This window comes from Nelusetta ayraudi, unplaced genomic scaffold, assembly GCF_046127955.1.
Source record: "Nelusetta ayraudi isolate G7.1 ecotype Tasmania unplaced genomic scaffold, CSIRO-AGI_Nayr_v1 ptg000003l, whole genome shotgun sequence".
Lineage (NCBI taxonomy): Eukaryota > Metazoa > Chordata > Actinopteri > Tetraodontiformes > Monacanthidae > Nelusetta > Nelusetta ayraudi.
Genome location: NW_027466053.1, coordinates 2,171,357 through 2,187,682, shown reverse-complemented (window position 1 = coordinate 2,187,682; position 16,326 = coordinate 2,171,357). Strand labels below are relative to the sequence as shown.

Here is a 16,326-nt window from a genome sequence, read left to right as displayed (position 1 = left end):
AGAGGTGAGAGCGCTGACCCGGGGAGTCCCTGCGTTGGGCACCGGGCCTGGACTCACAGATGGGGACTGTTTGTTTCTCACTCTGAGGTGTTGCCACGGAAACATGTGTTAACAGCAGGGGTGTGTGTGTGTGTGTGTGTGTGTGTTGCGCGCAGACGAGGAACCAGGAGCCACAAAAAGTTTCCAGATCAGCTCATTAGAGAAGGGGTGGGTGGGGGGTGGGATTCCTGCGCTGTGGCGTCATGTGCAGCTGTTCATCCCGGGGGTCTGGACCAGAGGGGTGGAGCCACGCTGAAGTTTCCAGCCAGTGCAGAGTGGAGAGAGGAGACAGAGGGAGAAGCACTCGCAACAACACAACACAAGGCACCACAACAAAACTGCACACGACCACAGCAATCAGCACCAACACCAGCAGGGGGAGCTCTTCACTCACTGAGGGGAACTGGGGGTGGTGGGGGGGTGCCTGGTGCATCATTAGCCTGTGAGTCATGTGACCTGATGTGAGGCGACAACATTAACGTTAATGGTGTGTTTTATTGTGATCACGTGACCGACACTGTCAGTGTTGCTGCAGACAAACATGGAAGATGAAAAAATAAACAGCCATTTAGTTTGGAATCAGATTAGTTCATCTCAGTCCATAATCAATAATCACGATCATCACCATCATCTCGGAATCTCCTGCCTATGCACACAGCAGCAGCTACGACGCCCCCCTGTGGTGACTGTGACCTACAGCGGCTGCTAAGATACACGCGTCGTCATGATGGTCCGGACCCCGCCCCCGCGAGGTCACGTGACTGGGTTTCGTATCAGCCGTCCCTCCCCTCGCCCTCCCCGTCCTCCCCCAGGTCCTCCTGCAGGTCCGGCGGCTCCTCCAGCGCCTCCCGCTGGACGTGCTGGATGGACACCATGCCGGTGAGGAGGGCGTAGCTCAGCATGGCGCCCAGCGCCACCAGCACCGACAGCAACTGCTTCCGCCGCTTGTTGGGGACGTGGTCAAAGTCGGCGGCCTCGGTCTGCGGCGCCGCTTTCTGATTGGAGCTCTCTGGAGCTAGGGAGAGAGAGGGAGGGAGAGAAAGAGAGAGAGCCACCAATCAGCATTCAGCTGAGCCTTCCATCACGTGTATTCCATTCTGTTTCTTCCTTCAGCTGGATGGCAGAAGGAAGAAGGAAGAAGGAAACTGTTCCGTGGTTTCTTCTCTTGGAGATGTTATTCAACTCTTCCGTCAGCTCTCAACATCTCATCACTCCATCCGTCTGTCTGTTTGTGTGAGTGTGTGCATCGCTTCCACCCGTCCCTCCAACAACAACATCAAACTGGAACAATGCTTCTATTGTTACATCTTTTCTTGTTTCCTTTGAGGTGTAGTTCTTTACTCATTCCTTGAATATACACTACCAGACAAAAGTCTGGATTCACCATCGAATGCAATGTTTTTTCTTTATCTTTAGTACTTTCCACACTGCAAATAGATACTGAAGACATCAAATATATGAGCAAGATATATGTAATTATGCAGCAAAGAAAAACACCTTCAATAACTCTAAATATGTTTTTTATGAAAGGTGGCTATTTTGAATAATTGAAATATAAAACATGTTTGAGTTATTTGACGCTTTTATTGTTTCCTAGATAATTCCATGTGTGTTCATACATAGGTTGATGCCTTCAGTGAGAAACTGCAATGTCAACAGTCATGAGACCGAAAGAAAAGACGTTAAATTCAGAGAACTTTTGACTGGTCTATATGTTATGTAATAATTTCAATATATAATCTACGATACTGTATTAATATACAATTACAACATCAATACGGAAACCTTTATACGACAAACCCGACAAAGGATGCGACAGAATTATGGAGGAGGAGCAGGTGGAGGTGGAGAAGGAAACAAGGGAAATCAAAAACAAAGTGTGAAAATATGTCCTGACCTCGTCCCTCTGAAGGGAAGTAGAGCTGCAGGATGTTGCTGCAGAAACTGCTCAGGTTCTCCAGGGACTTGAGGTGCAGCTGCAGCTTCCCGCCAGGCAGCCTGCACCTGAGGACGGGCGCCAGGTGGCCGAAGACGTAGGCGTCCAGGGACGAAGGCCTGTGGTGGGGGTTGGGGGGAGAGGGAGGAGCATCAGGGGTGACCTCACGGAGGGAAGAAGTTTTGTTTTTGTTTTTTCCCCTACAAGCCATTAGACTGTAAAAAGTCACAGTTCATCCAAGTGACAATTAAAGTGAATCTGACTCTGCGGCTGAAACTCACGAGTCGCCGAAGAAGAACTTGTTGGTGCCGAGTCGCTGCGACAGCAGGTTCATGCACTCGGCAGCCTCCCGGTACAACTGCAACACAAGACAGACCGGAACCAATGGGTGAGCAGCAGCGGTGACCCATGCTGGCCAATCATGTCAGTTTCATATATCCGAACGAGCGGAGACAGCAACTAGGAAGCAGTGACGCCACGCAGGGAATAAACTACTGTCTGGCTTCATCATTGTTTTTGGAAAAGATTGAAAGTCCAGAACTTGTAAATCTACAGTAGAAAGACTTAATATGAACCACATTTCAGGTCAAAGGTCGTCCTGTTTGTTCTGAGGAAAAATGCTTTTTGGGCCACATGAGCTTTTTGGCTGCAGTATCTCAAGTGGCCACTAGGGGAAAATATTTGCCATATTGCCAGTCTGGCATCCAGTTCTTCTAATGCATCCATGGCCGTAGCACTCTGACCTCTGACCTTTCCCTCAAGGCTTGGCGGATGGTTTTTAATGGCAACCAGGTTTTTCTTTTTTTCCAAGTGGAACGATCCTCCTGAGACACGTTAACATTCCCTGGAATGTTTTTCCACCATGACCTTCTGACGGCTGGAAAAGCCGAGATGGAAAAACAAGAAAGTGGGATGAAAAAAAAACCTCAGCCCTAAAAAAAAAAACAAAAAAAAAAAACACACAAAACAGCGAGACGCATATTCTGACATGACCCGCTGGCGGCGCTGCCTCTAGTTTGTACAGTGGAGGTGATGGTGGTGGAGGTGGTGATAGTGGTGGAGGTGGAGGTGATGTTAATAGTGGTGATGATGGTGGAGGTAGTGGAGGTGATGGTGGTGGTGCTGTGGTGTCACCTCCTTCTCCACCTCCTCGCTGGCCTCCAGGCTCTCGTCCCCTCGCAGCAGCCTCAGCTTGTCCAGCTGGTGGCGCTGCATCTGACCAGGCAGGAAGAAGTTGAGGGGGAAGGGCAGGTGCTCAGCGTACCAGGAGCGCGTCACCTCCACATAGTTCTTTGGCTCCACCCAGAAGGCGTAGATCTGAACACACACACTCAGAGTGAGGGGGTGGAGTCGGAACAGAGCGGTTGCGTGGCGGCCCCTAATGGTCACTGGTGCTGGTGTCTCACCAGTGCAGGCGTCAGCTTCTCCTCCATGAGCGAGATGAAGGCCAGGCTGTCGGCGCCCTCTCTGGCCGAAAGGTCAAAGTCAGCGTTGAACTTCTGCAAATTCAAAGACAAAAAAGAAAAAGCCGCCATGAAGACAGCTAGAGCGCCCCCTGCAGGAGGAAGCACATTTTCTCTCGACCCCGCATCATCCGACAGTGTTTCCAGGGTCGGAGGGTTCGTCCCACCGACACACACGCAAACACACACACACCACAGTGAGTGTGTCAGCTTCAGAGGTGAAAACATGTGACGTGTGCAGCCGAGTGGAACGCTCCTCCAGCGGCGCCGCGCCTGCGGTTTCCTCACCTACCGCAGACTGGAGCATGCTGGGTAATGTCTTCCAGCTGCCCCCTCCGAGGCTGGGGGGAAGAGGGCGGTGGAGGTGGGGAGGGGGTGTGGTCAAAAACAAGAAAAGAGAGCAGAGTGGCCCTCTCTCTGTGCAGTCTCATGTGAACACACAACACACAGTGGATGGGGGTGGAACTGCAGTGTGGCGCAACTCGAGAGTTTGTTAGGATTATGATTGACAGCCAGATGCCCCCCAGCCCCGCCCTCACTGTCATTGGTCAGGGCTGCACTTCAGAAGTTGACCTGACCTCAACAACGTCTCAGCCCCCCACCACCACCACCACCAGGTGCACGCTGGGATGGCGGCTGCTTCCTCACCTGCTTCCTCAGGTGGATGATGATGTCAGAGGGCCTGGAGAGGGTGCCATTCTGATTGGTCCTCAGAGCAGGAAGTGATCCTGTGGAGGAAGGTGCATGGTTATATTAGAACAGGGGTGTCACACTCATTTTAGTTCACGGGCCACATAGAGGAAAATCTATTCCCAAGTGGGCCGGACTGGTAAAATCATGACATGGTAATAATATCGTAAAAATAACAACAACTTCTTTGTTTTACTTTCTTCATGTTCTTTGAGCACTCTGCAGCCTGCATCAGTGTTGCCAACTCCTCAGTAAGGAAAGTCACTAGTGACTGTCCTGAAAGTCTCTAGAAGTCGCCAAATGACGCCATCGTCTACTTTGCATAATTTACAATTTGCACTTGATCACAATGGATGCTGTAGGAGAGGAATAACCTCTTGGGAGCGACAAAAATAGAGTATATAACACCCTAATTATGTTTTAGGTATTTGTTTTAATATTATATAAATATATTATTAACTATATTTACCACAATCTACCCAATATTATTTTCATAAACATGGTATTGTTTAATATATTAATATATTGTTTAAAATACTGACATTTTCTGGAATTGTGTCTAAAAGAGGTTCAATTGTGTTTCAACGCGCAGTATCGTTGGCTTGTTAATGAGTGAAGAGGTTTGGATTGTCAGAGCCTCACAGCTGCTTTGATGAGTGTCGCATGTCTTTAGCGTTTCGTTTTAACCACGTAATTTAACAGGATTGTTGTTGGACTATAAATTCTTAGAATTAAGGGTGAGTAAGTGACTGAGGTTGTGTGAGTCAAATGCAGTGATTTATTGTAGTGTAACAATGAATCAACCTTTACATTTACTCTGTAAGAAAGGGGCGGGTTCAGCGTGCGCAATTCATTTGCTGCCTGGGCGCGGAGGCTCTCCTCTCTGCTCCTCTCTTGACTGCAGCTGCCCAAGACTGCCGCGTAATTCGCGGCTCGACTCTCGAGGCCGTGACCGCATTTAACTACTTTGGGGCAGGACAGGGGCTGCACCTGCTGCTCGCTGACAACAGGAACTGCAGAGGAACGATACTTGCTTTCATGTCAGTCTCCAAAATACCAGAAAAGTCTCCAATAACACCAGGAAAAGTCGGTAGATTTGTCGCTAGTCGCCCTTGACAAAAAAAGTCGCCAAGGGGAGTTGGAAAGTCGCCAAGTTGGGAACACTGCTCTGCATCAACTTTGTCTGTTTCGACAGAGACATTCTGGGGCAATGAGGGTAGCCAATAGGAGACGTGAGCGACTATACTTGTGCCAACTTGCTCAGTCCCAGTATTAAGTTTGTTTGCGAAGCAGAAACGATATTGCGACATCAAGTGGACACATTTAGAACAGCAGTTTCTGTCATTGAAAAATTGTAGTTTTTATTACTTTGCAAAATCATCTCGCGGGCCGGAAAAACCCGGGCCGTAGGTTTGACACCCCTGTATTAGAAGAAGTGGATACCGGACTGGCAATATGGTGGCGTGCCGATTCCCCCAGTGGCCACTCGAGGTACTGCAGCAAAAGAAATCCCCATAGCAATACAAAAATAAAGGCCTCAAAACTGCTGACAGGACGACCTTTGACTTGAAACGTGGTTCATAATAAATCTTTCTACGGCAGATTTTTCAATCATGGTCTTTCAGTCTTTCAAAAAAAATTCTGAAAGCCAATAAAATCACCAGAAAAGAGTTTTACATTCCCTTTGTGACGTCACAGCATTGTACGTGCTGCTGTGTCTTGGCTTCTTCTGGCTGATGTGTCCTGATGCATCATGGAAGTTACAGCGGCATGATGGGAAGTGCAACATGCTCAATGGTGCGGAAGTCAAAAACCTTTCTGGTGTATGTGTGCTGAGGTGGGTGGGGGAAGGGAAGTGGCTCACCGCAGGGACTCCTCCAGGGATTGGATGTCTTGCGGAGTTTGAGAGGAGCTCCGGCGAACTGGGCGTAAGCCTGCAGAGACAAGACCACACCTTCATCCACCACACCCTCATCACCTTGATGTATTTTGGGATATGCTGAAACAAAATCAAAATAATAATGCTAATCAACTCTCCGCAGTAGAAACACACGGACACACTGACTGCAAGCCCGGGTCATGAACCGGGCCGTCTGGGCCGCGGCCCGGGGGCCTCGAGCTCTCAGGGGCCTCCGGTATCCGGCAGTTAGCATTATTTTTTGTCACGTATGCTGCGTTCATGTGGTGTCGGAAATCCGAGTTCTTCCTGGCAAGGCGTTCTTCCAACTTTGTTGCGTTCGTGTGCTCTAAAGTTGTAATGTGGGAAAAAATACTCGTATTTTCTTTAATTTTCCAAACAAATAAATCAGGTGTGAGACACCAGGTAGCAGAGGATCAGATCAGTCATCAAATATAACCCAGTCGGAAAGTCGTTTTTCCGATTATTTCGACACCACATGAACGCACATGTATCTACCGGTGTAAAGGTGAAACTCACCATCACATCCCGAGAGTCTTGTGATGAATTTATCTAAAAATATTAAAATAAGATGTTGCCAGTCAGTGTGAATCCTGCGGACATACACGAGTTTCCAACATATAAGGCCACACTTGTGCACCATAAGCCATTTGATGCGTTGATGCATGTATAAGTGTGTATGTGTGTGTAGTACCAGCTCTGTAGTTCAGCTTCCGGAGAACAGCTGTGTGTGTGCATGCGCGTGTGAGGGGGGGCCTCTCCAAGAGTCTGGCCCAGGGGCCTCTGAATTCTTAATCCAGCCCTGACTGACTGACTGGGGACAGAAATGTGTCACGTGACCGGCGGCCCACTGACTCAGTTACACCTGCTGGTCGAACCTGTGACGTTCACCTCCTAGTAATCCTGACGCGGAGGTCAGCTTCTTCAGCTCGCCGGTGACGTCATCGCGTCAACTTTACCTTTCGAAACAAGTTCGACAGTGAAATGACGTCACTGCCTGTTCTTACCGAATAGTTCTTAACTAAGTTTGGGGGGCGGCGGCACACGTCCTGCAGCAGCTGAGCGTCACCTAGCCGTTAGCATGCTAGCGCCGAGTCTGTGTGTGGAGCGAAGCTGACGGACAGTCGATCAACAGGTTCACCGGTCCGGTCCGGTCTGGACGGGGGGCCAGACGGATGGAAAGGCGGACACTCACCAGAACCACCAGGCAGTCGGTGTGGACGGACGGCAGACCCCAGTCTCCTTCCCAGCAAAACAACTCGTCGGGCGCCGCCATGTTGGACCGGGACAGTGAACTCTGGCCCGGAAGTCAAAGCCTGACGCGGCGCCCTTGACTTTCGAAATAAAATGATTCTGTTACGTTATTGTTTTTTTGTTTTGTTTTGTTTTGTTTTGTTTTTTCTACCCAAACCAAAACGTCCTGACACCGAGTGTTGTAGAACTGGAGGTTGGTCTTAGTTTCCAGACCACTTTTTAAGGGTCTCGATCTCGTCTCAGACTCTGAGGCATTTTTTCTGGGTCTGGTCTCAGACTGGACTGACTTTTTGTTTTTTGATCCAGACCAGTGGAAACTTAGCCAACTCTACAGTGACACGATAATAACGGGAAAGAATCCAGTTGCACAGCTTAGTCCCACCCCCATGACTTTCATCATCATTTAACTGACTGACTCACTCAATATGAATAATGTCAAGCATGTATTGTTATATTTTGGTAATTATGTATTTATATTTATAAAAAAAAGTTGGTGAAATTTTTTAACCATTCCCACTTGGATGACAAGCAGGGAGCAGCAAACCAAGGATGGTGTCGCCTGTATCAGACAGCCAGTGTCACACCATAATGGGGCTCATGATGGAGGCACCTGTACTCCTCCCCCAGAGGGCGACAGCGACCCTCTAATGGGACAAGTAGGTGGGGTTAGTGACGACAATAACTGAAACTACAGTTAGTGGAATGTAAATAATTATGACTGAAGGATTGACAAAATGTGGGAGTGTAAAAGTTTATTCTGCGTACCTCTGATCATTCATTCATTTAAGTGTTTAGTTTGACAATTCATTTTGTGTTTTACTCTGGAAAGAACCTTGTGTACTGTTTGGCTGCTGTAAGGTGCTATACAAATAGAATTTCATTGATAGAATTTCATTGATTGATTAAATTCAGCCTGTGAAAAAGAGAGAAAAGCTTCTTTTTATATTTGTTTCTCAGTTTTGCGGTACAGTAGTGTCGTGCAGAGAAGACAGCGTGGTTGCACGAGTGGTTGAGAGTGTTCATGAGGACTCTGGAACAGCTCTGGGGGTCTCCTCGTCCTCACTCGTCAGGCAGCAGGGGGCTCCTGTCACCAGACTCCACCTGGAGGTCAGAGAGCAGCACACTCCTCTTACTTCAGTCATTGTCAGAGTCTCTGGTGTAACCTTAGACAATCATCAGATTCCACAGAAAATCCTGCTAAACCACACAAAAGATGATGACCCTGCATGGGGGGTGTGGCTTACCTTGAGGTGGGCGGAGCTCCTGTGACGTGAGATGGCTTTGCAAGAGAAGACGGCTGCGGTGGTGGCGACACACACCTGAAGGACCAGCAGGACCAGCAGGAGGCCGCGGAGGCCAAACACCACCACCTGGAAACAGCGCCACCTTTCTGTCACTCGGGGCACAGAACCACCCATATGGCAGACATTGCAACACATTAACTTACATCGAGCAGCCACAACCTTCTGATGCATTTTTCCACCTCCGAGGGCGGAGAGCTCCCCATGGTGGTGGACTCACAGAGCTGCACGGCGGGGCGGCCAGATGCCAGCTGCCAGCACAGGAAGGCCACGCCGGCCACGCCCACCACCACGCTCATCACGTTCCACACCAGGGCGTACCCCACCTGCAACCACAGCAGTCACATGACCTGCACCTGGACGCCATCGGCACCACTCACCCAGGGAGGTTCACTTCACTCACCAGCCCGATGGAGTTTTTCCTGTGAGCCGCCAGAGTCAGAGCACCAGAGAGGACAAACTGAGGGACAGCAGAGAGAGACACCTGCTGGTCAGCGACTGTCGGTGTGGAGACGCACTAATTTAAAGGAGAGGCCGAGAGACTGCAGTGGTGCGCACCGTGAAGGCCAGGCAGAAGGGGGCGTACAGGAGGAGAGAGAAGACAGCGTTGATGCTGTACAGCATACAGAGCACACCGATGAAGATCTGGATGACCTGGACACACACACACACACACACACACACACACACACACACACACACACACACACAATTAAGTTATTCTATGACACTTATCAGCTATCACTACTTTGACTGCGAAACAGGAAGTGTGGCTTCAACCACCTCTGTTTGCTTCAATGATGGAGCCTCACCCTGCTAGTTAGCCCAACAACAAAAGAAAACAGCAAGAAAATGTCTCACCCCAAGGCACTGGGGCTCCCCCTGCAGGAGGGAAGGTTTCATCCCGTCTGTCTTGGCCGGTGTCGGGGTCGGGGCCGGGGCCGGGGTCAGGGTCGTGGCCTGGACCGGGGTCAGGGTCGTAGGTCCCGGGTACTGAAGCTGGATGGAGCTTTCCTCACGGGGAATGACCTGAGTGACCACCATCACTCCACCAATCCTGGTGACCGAGGTGGACGCCATGGAGGCCAGAGAGGATTCTGGGAAACTGACAGCAGGGGAGGAGATGCTGGTTGTGAGGCAGAAATGTTGTGTAAATAGTAGGGCAGTGGGGGGTTGGCGGGGGGGGGGCAGTTTTGTAACAACCGTGATTCTTATCCTCTGTGATTCTGGACTGAGTCATAAACTTTGAAAATCGATTGTTAGGTTTTTTTTTAATCAATTTATTTGTTGTCCCTGAGAATTTGCTTTGCGTCCTTATGTTTCTTGAAAACTTACACAAAACACAAATTTGAGTTAATTGTGTTGAGTTTGAAAAATAGCACAACTCATTGAACTGTGTCAAAAAGTTATTGTTGATAATTAATGAGAACCCATTACTCATTTATAATAATAATAATAATAATTATAATAATAATAATAATAATAATAATAATAATAATAATTATAATAATAATATAACTCAGAGAGTTTGTTATTTCAGGAGAGCCTGGTAGCCCTTCATATGATCTCAGGACCCATGAAGTAGCACTCAGTGCCAAGAAAGTTGGTGACCCCTGCTCCACATCTTATAAAATCTCTCAATATTCTTACAAATTCAACTTTCTTCATGAAGTTTGGCGGGTTTGTCCCACATATCTGACAGGAAGCGACACTAACTGGTCCTGCCCGGGCAGATGGAGCATAGAGAACATGTTCAAAAACGCAAAGGTGGTTCTGAAAACCTCGGGGATTAAAAAAATGAAATCCTTCGAAGAACTTGCAGCAACCAGTAGGGAGGAAAAAACAAAAACAGACAAACAAACAAACAAACAAACAAAGAAAAAACAACAGACGTGTTTGATGGTGGTTCGGGGCTGAGTTTACCAAAGCTGCATTAGCGGTGGTTAGACTGGACAGACGGATTTTAGCGAACATGCACCTGAGTCCAGCAGGAAGAATGATGAGTCCGACTGTGACAGACACGGCAGAGCACGGAACTGAGACCAGTGGAACCAGTGACAGAATGATGGTAAGTTATGATTAGTACTTGATGATGCTTCAGGCGAAAATGCTAATTTGGCTAACGTTAGTTAATGCCGCAAAGTGTCTGGATCTGAGTTAGGATTAAAGTTTAAGGTTAGGCCTTGCAACAACCCACTGACATTATCACTAGGGCTTTGGATGAGGGTCTCCATCGGCCGGCCACCGCTCCATCCGAGACCCTCTCCAATTTTAATAGCATTATAGACACTTAGGGCCTGGGGGGGGGGGGTTCGTGCACTGCGGCCGCTGCCCTGCTCAGCAGCAGTGTGGTTGCCCTAGGGCCTTACCACCCCTCCATTTTAAACGCACCATAGTCCGACACACCAGCAAGTGCACATATACACACACTGACACTCCTACACACAGTGGGGTCGGCCTGCTAATGGGGGCTGGACCCGACATCTTTCCCACCCTGGATGGGCCCTGTGCAGTCCGGTGCCCCCGGGTTGCGAGACCGGCTGGGCTTATGGGGACCTTGCCACTTGTGGCGGGGTCCCCCTTCCCCCAATCCCGGGACCGGGCCGCTGCCCGGGTGGTCCCCCTGCGCCGCTCGGGGGCGGCTGGGCGGCGACGACCCAAGACACGGGGGTCTGACAGTGGTGGGCGGGGGTCCACGGATTGATTATTTAATTTGATCTTTTTAATTATTTATCTTCTTCTTTTACAGGGCACAGGGGGAACCAGGGGGGACTCTCGCTCGGGGACTCTCGCTCGGGGGCCCGCTTTGCCGGCGTTGGGGGCGGGGGTGCGGCTGTGGCCCCGGGGGCCGGGGGGGGGGCTGTCCCCTGGCACCGGGGGGTCCCGGGGCGGTGGGGGTGGCTGGGGAGTGTGGGGGGTGGAGGGGGCCGGTTGATGCGCCATACTGGGTCCGTAGGGGGGGGGCCTCTGGGTGCCCGGGCCTGCCTTGGGTACCGATCCTCCCGGTGGGTGAAGGGGCTGGGTCCTGTCATGGGGATGAGTCTGGTCTCGCTTGCCCTGGGGGGCCCCCGTCCGGGGGCCGGGCTCTGCTGCCTGTCCGCCCTGGGTGGTGTCCCTTCTCCTTGGGGTATCTGCCTCCCTGTCATCCTGCCCTGGCTCCTCGTGGGGCGGGTGCCCTCCGGCCCGGGGGCCTGCTGCTCCGGGCCTCTTCCTGGCCGGCTTTGCGGCGGGTATGCCGTGTCCGGGCCCCCCCCCCCCCCCGGCTCGTCGCTGGCGTGGGGCGGTTGCGACCTCGGAGACCGCACTAATTGGCAGCCTACTTCCAGTGACGTACTTAAACACACCCACCCCCACATTCAGGTACACACACCACCACATCCATACACACACACACACACACACACGTATACACAGATGCAAACATGCACACACACACAAGTATACACACATGCAAATATACACACACACCCGCACACACGCACATACACACACAAATATACACAAGCGCGGGTACACTGTTGCACACTATTGCATAGCTTATTGTCTTATTTATCCATGAGTAGATTATTATCATTGTTATTATTACTATCATCATTATTATTATTATTATTACTATTATTATTATTATTACTATTAACGTTGTTATTATTATCATCGCTATTATTATTATCATCACTGTATGAACTCGCATGTATGTTTGTATGGGTATATATGCACTATCTGACAATTAGCTATGCATATCTACGATCTGTTTTGTTCTCTTTTAACACAATTGTATATTGTTGCCAGTTGCCTCCTCTACTCCTCTCTCTCTATCCCTCTCATCATCTCATCATCCCCCCCCCCCCCCGACACACACATATTTACGTATTTTTGCGTGTACTCTCACCTCATGACTTATATTGTAACTGTAACTGTATTGCATATTGTAACTTCAGTAATATTTTTTTGTCTCTCCCCCACATACATATACAGCATGTTCCAGAGGGGACCCCAGGGGCCACTGTTTACAAAAAGACAAAGACAGGAAAGATTCTTCTTCACATTTCAAGTTTTTAGTTTACAAATGTCAGTTTGCTATTTTCAGTTTAGTTCTCATGTTCCTACATGTTCTGGGTTAAGCTTTTAGATACTATATAGTTTATATATAATATATAGATTACTTTATAGCTTTGTTGTTTATCTATTTTTAAATGACATTTTTATTGAAATGGGCTCATTGTTGTAATTATGTTGCACTCTCTGGGTTTACTCATGTTATAGTTATTTAGTTCTAACAGCCTGGCAAATTGGTCCGCCAAATTCTATTGTATCAATGACTTGCTTGCATTAAAATCGCTACATGCTTTAAAATAAATACACTGCTGTAATTGTTTTACCCTAGGCTACTTAAGGGTTCTGGTTAATGTTTATAATAATAATAATAATTATATTAATAATAATAATAATAATAATAATAATAATAATAATAATAATAATAATAAAAAACTTTATTTGTACAGCGCTAAATCACAGCCAAAGGCGTCTCAAAGCCCTTTATACAATCAGAGAGACCCAATCGGGCCCCCGGAGCAAGCAAGATGCGACAGTGGATGGGAAAAACTCCCCTGTGGGAAGACACCTAGGGCAGAATCAGACTCCAGAGGGCCGTCAATCTGCCTATGACTAGTTGGGGTGAAATACAAAAATACAGGAGAGACAGAGAAAGAGAGAAAGGAGCAGAGTAAGCTTTATGATTATTGTCCAAGACACCATCAACTGCTGTTCTTTTTTTTATTTTTATCCCACACTACAAATGAAGTAGGCCAGTCTACCGATAATTCCCGGGCCACGTCCCCCCCCCCCCAGTCCGCCCCTGTCAAGCAGCCCAAGCCGGAAGCTGAGACGTGCGTGACGCACTAACCAAAAGTGTGACATGCAGCAAGACGAGCAAAAAAGTGGGAAAGTCATGTCAGGTCAACACAGTACAGCATAACAACTCACGGGTCCTGAAGCTCTCGAAGGAAGTTTGGTTCGTAGTTTAATCGGACGACGCTTCAACTGACGAACTGAAATTAAGTCCTGCTGCGTTCAGGCTCTACCGAAGAGCTCGGAAATCTCAAATACCCTTTCTAAATTATTATTTCGGACAAACGGCATGAACATTTGATGACGATGATGATTATGACGTCACCGTCAGATGAAACACCAAAACAGTCATTTAATGGTTGCTCGTCGTTTTCTTTTTCGCAACGGGTCAACTTTACACAGCTGATCAACACTCCATAACACGTTCATTGTTTGAACTGCCAATTCTGTTAACGACAAATATTTTAATAACTAACTAAATGAACGTGTAAATTCTATTCTCCAGTTACACCTGAAGGCAGCATTAGAGACTCGTTCGTGTCATTTCCAGTCAAGGGGGCGTGTCTGTGAACTTGACGTCATCTGGTGGCCAAATTGTGAAACTGCAGTCCTCGGTGTTAAAAGGGCGATTTTATTACTACTGCAACTAGTATGACTGCTAGCAACACTATCAGTCTTTCTGATTGGAGTTGAAGCTCCCACACGCTCAGCTGGGAGTTAAAGTTGTTGTTGGTTTTGACGCAGGTTTGCACTCAGCAGAAGATCTGTGTATTCATCCTCCGATCTGGAAAAAACAAAACAAAACAATAAGCAGTTTAAAAAAAAAAAAAGTATTTTACTATTTTATAGTTACAGACAGGCAGAAACTATCAAGAATGAATTAAAGCACAATGAAAATACTGACATGACTTCTAAAGTCTCCTGTACGGCCACCTCCTCCACTTCCTCCACCACTTCCACCACCTCCACCCCAACCACCAGGCTGCTCCTCCCTGCAGGATGGAGGACATGGTCAGCCTGCAGCAGATAGTGTGACTCTGGCACTCTTTGGAGTGATTTCAGCCAAGCACAAACCTCCATAGTAGATGAATGGAGGACCAGGCAAGCAGGGGCCTGGTGGCCCCCCAGAGTCACAGACGCAGCTGCAGGTCTGGTTCTGGTTCCAGGGAGCCTCCCACTGGGGCCTACACAGGAGACCCTGCGGTGACTCCACGGGATGGGTGCAGAGCCGAGGTCCTGCCCGGAGGCCAGCAGAAGCACCAGGGGCAAGTTGAGATGGGTCAGGGGCTCCTGGGCCCCCATCTGGGGCCACAGGGTTGGAGGTGGACCAGTGGAGATCTTCAGAACCTGCCAGGTGGAAACAGCCCATTGATTCAGCACTGTTTAAGCTGGTTCACAGATTCATGCATTATTGTTGTTCAGTTCTTCATGAAATTGACTTGATTTGAAATATGCCATTTCTATTTTCATATTTTAGGGTCACATTCTCCACCATTTACGGGCTTATTTCACATTTCAGAAACCAGTGAAGGTACAGGATGCTGACTTGGACCGTGCATGGAGGACTTGGCTCACATCCTGGTCACTGCAGGACCTTCTGTCTGTGAGAACCCTGAGCTTCCTGCTCCTGCTGCTGCTGTACCTGCAGGCTGAGCCGACCGGTGGAGGCTGCTGCCTCTCATCTGCCTCCATGGTTATTGATTTTGCACGTACTGACACAATAATCATGCCGTTCTTTCCATAATTAGACACATCAGTGAAATTGTTATTGAACAATCTCTATCATCAATCTGTCGATCTATCGATCGATCTATCTATCCTACCTGTTGGGTAGCAGTAAACGGCAGGAAGTTCTCCCTCCTGCTCCTCCTCTTCCAGCGTGGAGTCGTGGCTCCCACGGTGCTGACGATGATGGTAACCCTTGTGAGGTGGTGGTGATGGTGGTGATGGTGGCTTCCTGACCGTGCAGCCGCTCTTCAGTTCCTCCATCCCAAGCGGAGCTGTGTCTGCTGTCTCTGTCCAGCCTGTGAACAGACGCTGAAGCTCCGCAGGGTTTTTGGTCTGGCAGTCACCACCTGATTGGACAGAGTCTGTGACGCTGCAAGCACATTTTCCTTTTAGAACTGAAGAAACCTTTTTGGAAAAAGGGGCAAAACGTCTTCAAGATACCAAAACCAGAACAGTTAAGCTTCAGGACATGACGGAGAGATTCCGTGTGCCTTCTTGTATTTCCCATTTTGAAACCAAACGAGAAGGTTGTGGGTTCGATTCCCTGCCTGGGGCCTTTCTGTGTGGAGTTTGCGTGTTCTCCGTGTGTCTGCGTGCGTTTTCTCCTGGGTTTTCTGGAGACCCTGAGTGCAGGAGTAAGCAGGTATACAAAATGGATGGATGAATTCATCTAGGTATGTAGCAAAATATGTCACCGTGCACACAAACATTTCTCCAAAAAACACATTGCTGATTGTTTGTGTTTGATTATTTTTGATTTGTTTGTCAATGAATTGTTGAATTTAAATAAAGTGAACACCATTTCATTTCAGACAAAAATAGACAAGGGAAAATGTTTTTAGTACTGTCTGATTTTTTACCATAACTTTTTGAACGTCCATTGCAATGACAATCATATAATAATAATTACCAACATTTCCTACTGATGTGCAGTATTTATTTATTTTACAGTTTTCAAAATGTTTAACATAATGACTGGCTCATCGCATAGTGTTTATTAGTTATGACGAACGAATCCTGTTTTCTGACGGAAAAAAAAAACAGTTGGTATCTTTAGGATAAATAAAGGTTTTTTAAATCTTCATGTTCAGTATATTAATTATATCATTTACTACATACATACTCCCTCGTATGGAAAATGTTTTTACT

The 16,326-nt window shown here is 48.1% G+C and overlaps 2 protein-coding genes across 2 annotated transcripts; both read right to left on the bottom strand.

Annotated features, from left to right (window-relative positions):
* Nucleotides 1-519: 519 nt before the first annotated feature.
* Nucleotides 520-7,389, bottom strand: mtx1a (metaxin 1a). Its single transcript, XM_076028562.1, has 8 exons — nucleotides 7,242-7,389; nucleotides 5,993-6,062; nucleotides 4,087-4,166; nucleotides 3,382-3,474; nucleotides 3,110-3,292; nucleotides 2,257-2,333; nucleotides 1,937-2,094; nucleotides 520-1,054 (listed from the first exon to the last, which is right to left on the bottom strand). Exons 1-8 carry the CDS (start codon nucleotides 7,320-7,322, stop codon nucleotides 813-815), a joined length of 984 nt encoding a protein of 327 aa, XP_075884677.1. The 5' UTR covers nucleotides 7,323-7,389; the 3' UTR covers nucleotides 520-812.
* Nucleotides 7,390-8,035: 646 nt separating this feature from the next.
* On the bottom strand, nucleotides 8,036-13,704 carry LOC142889920 (membrane-spanning 4-domains subfamily A member 4A). The gene is made up of 7 exons (XM_076028602.1): nucleotides 13,585-13,704; nucleotides 9,463-9,706; nucleotides 9,160-9,255; nucleotides 9,005-9,061; nucleotides 8,748-8,927; nucleotides 8,545-8,670; nucleotides 8,036-8,401 (listed from the first exon to the last, which is right to left on the bottom strand). The coding sequence occupies exons 2-7, from the start codon at nucleotides 9,679-9,681 to the stop codon at nucleotides 8,360-8,362; spliced, it is 720 nt and encodes a 239-aa protein (XP_075884717.1). The 5' UTR covers nucleotides 9,682-9,706; nucleotides 13,585-13,704; the 3' UTR covers nucleotides 8,036-8,359.
* Nucleotides 13,705-16,326: the final 2,622 nt, after the last annotated feature.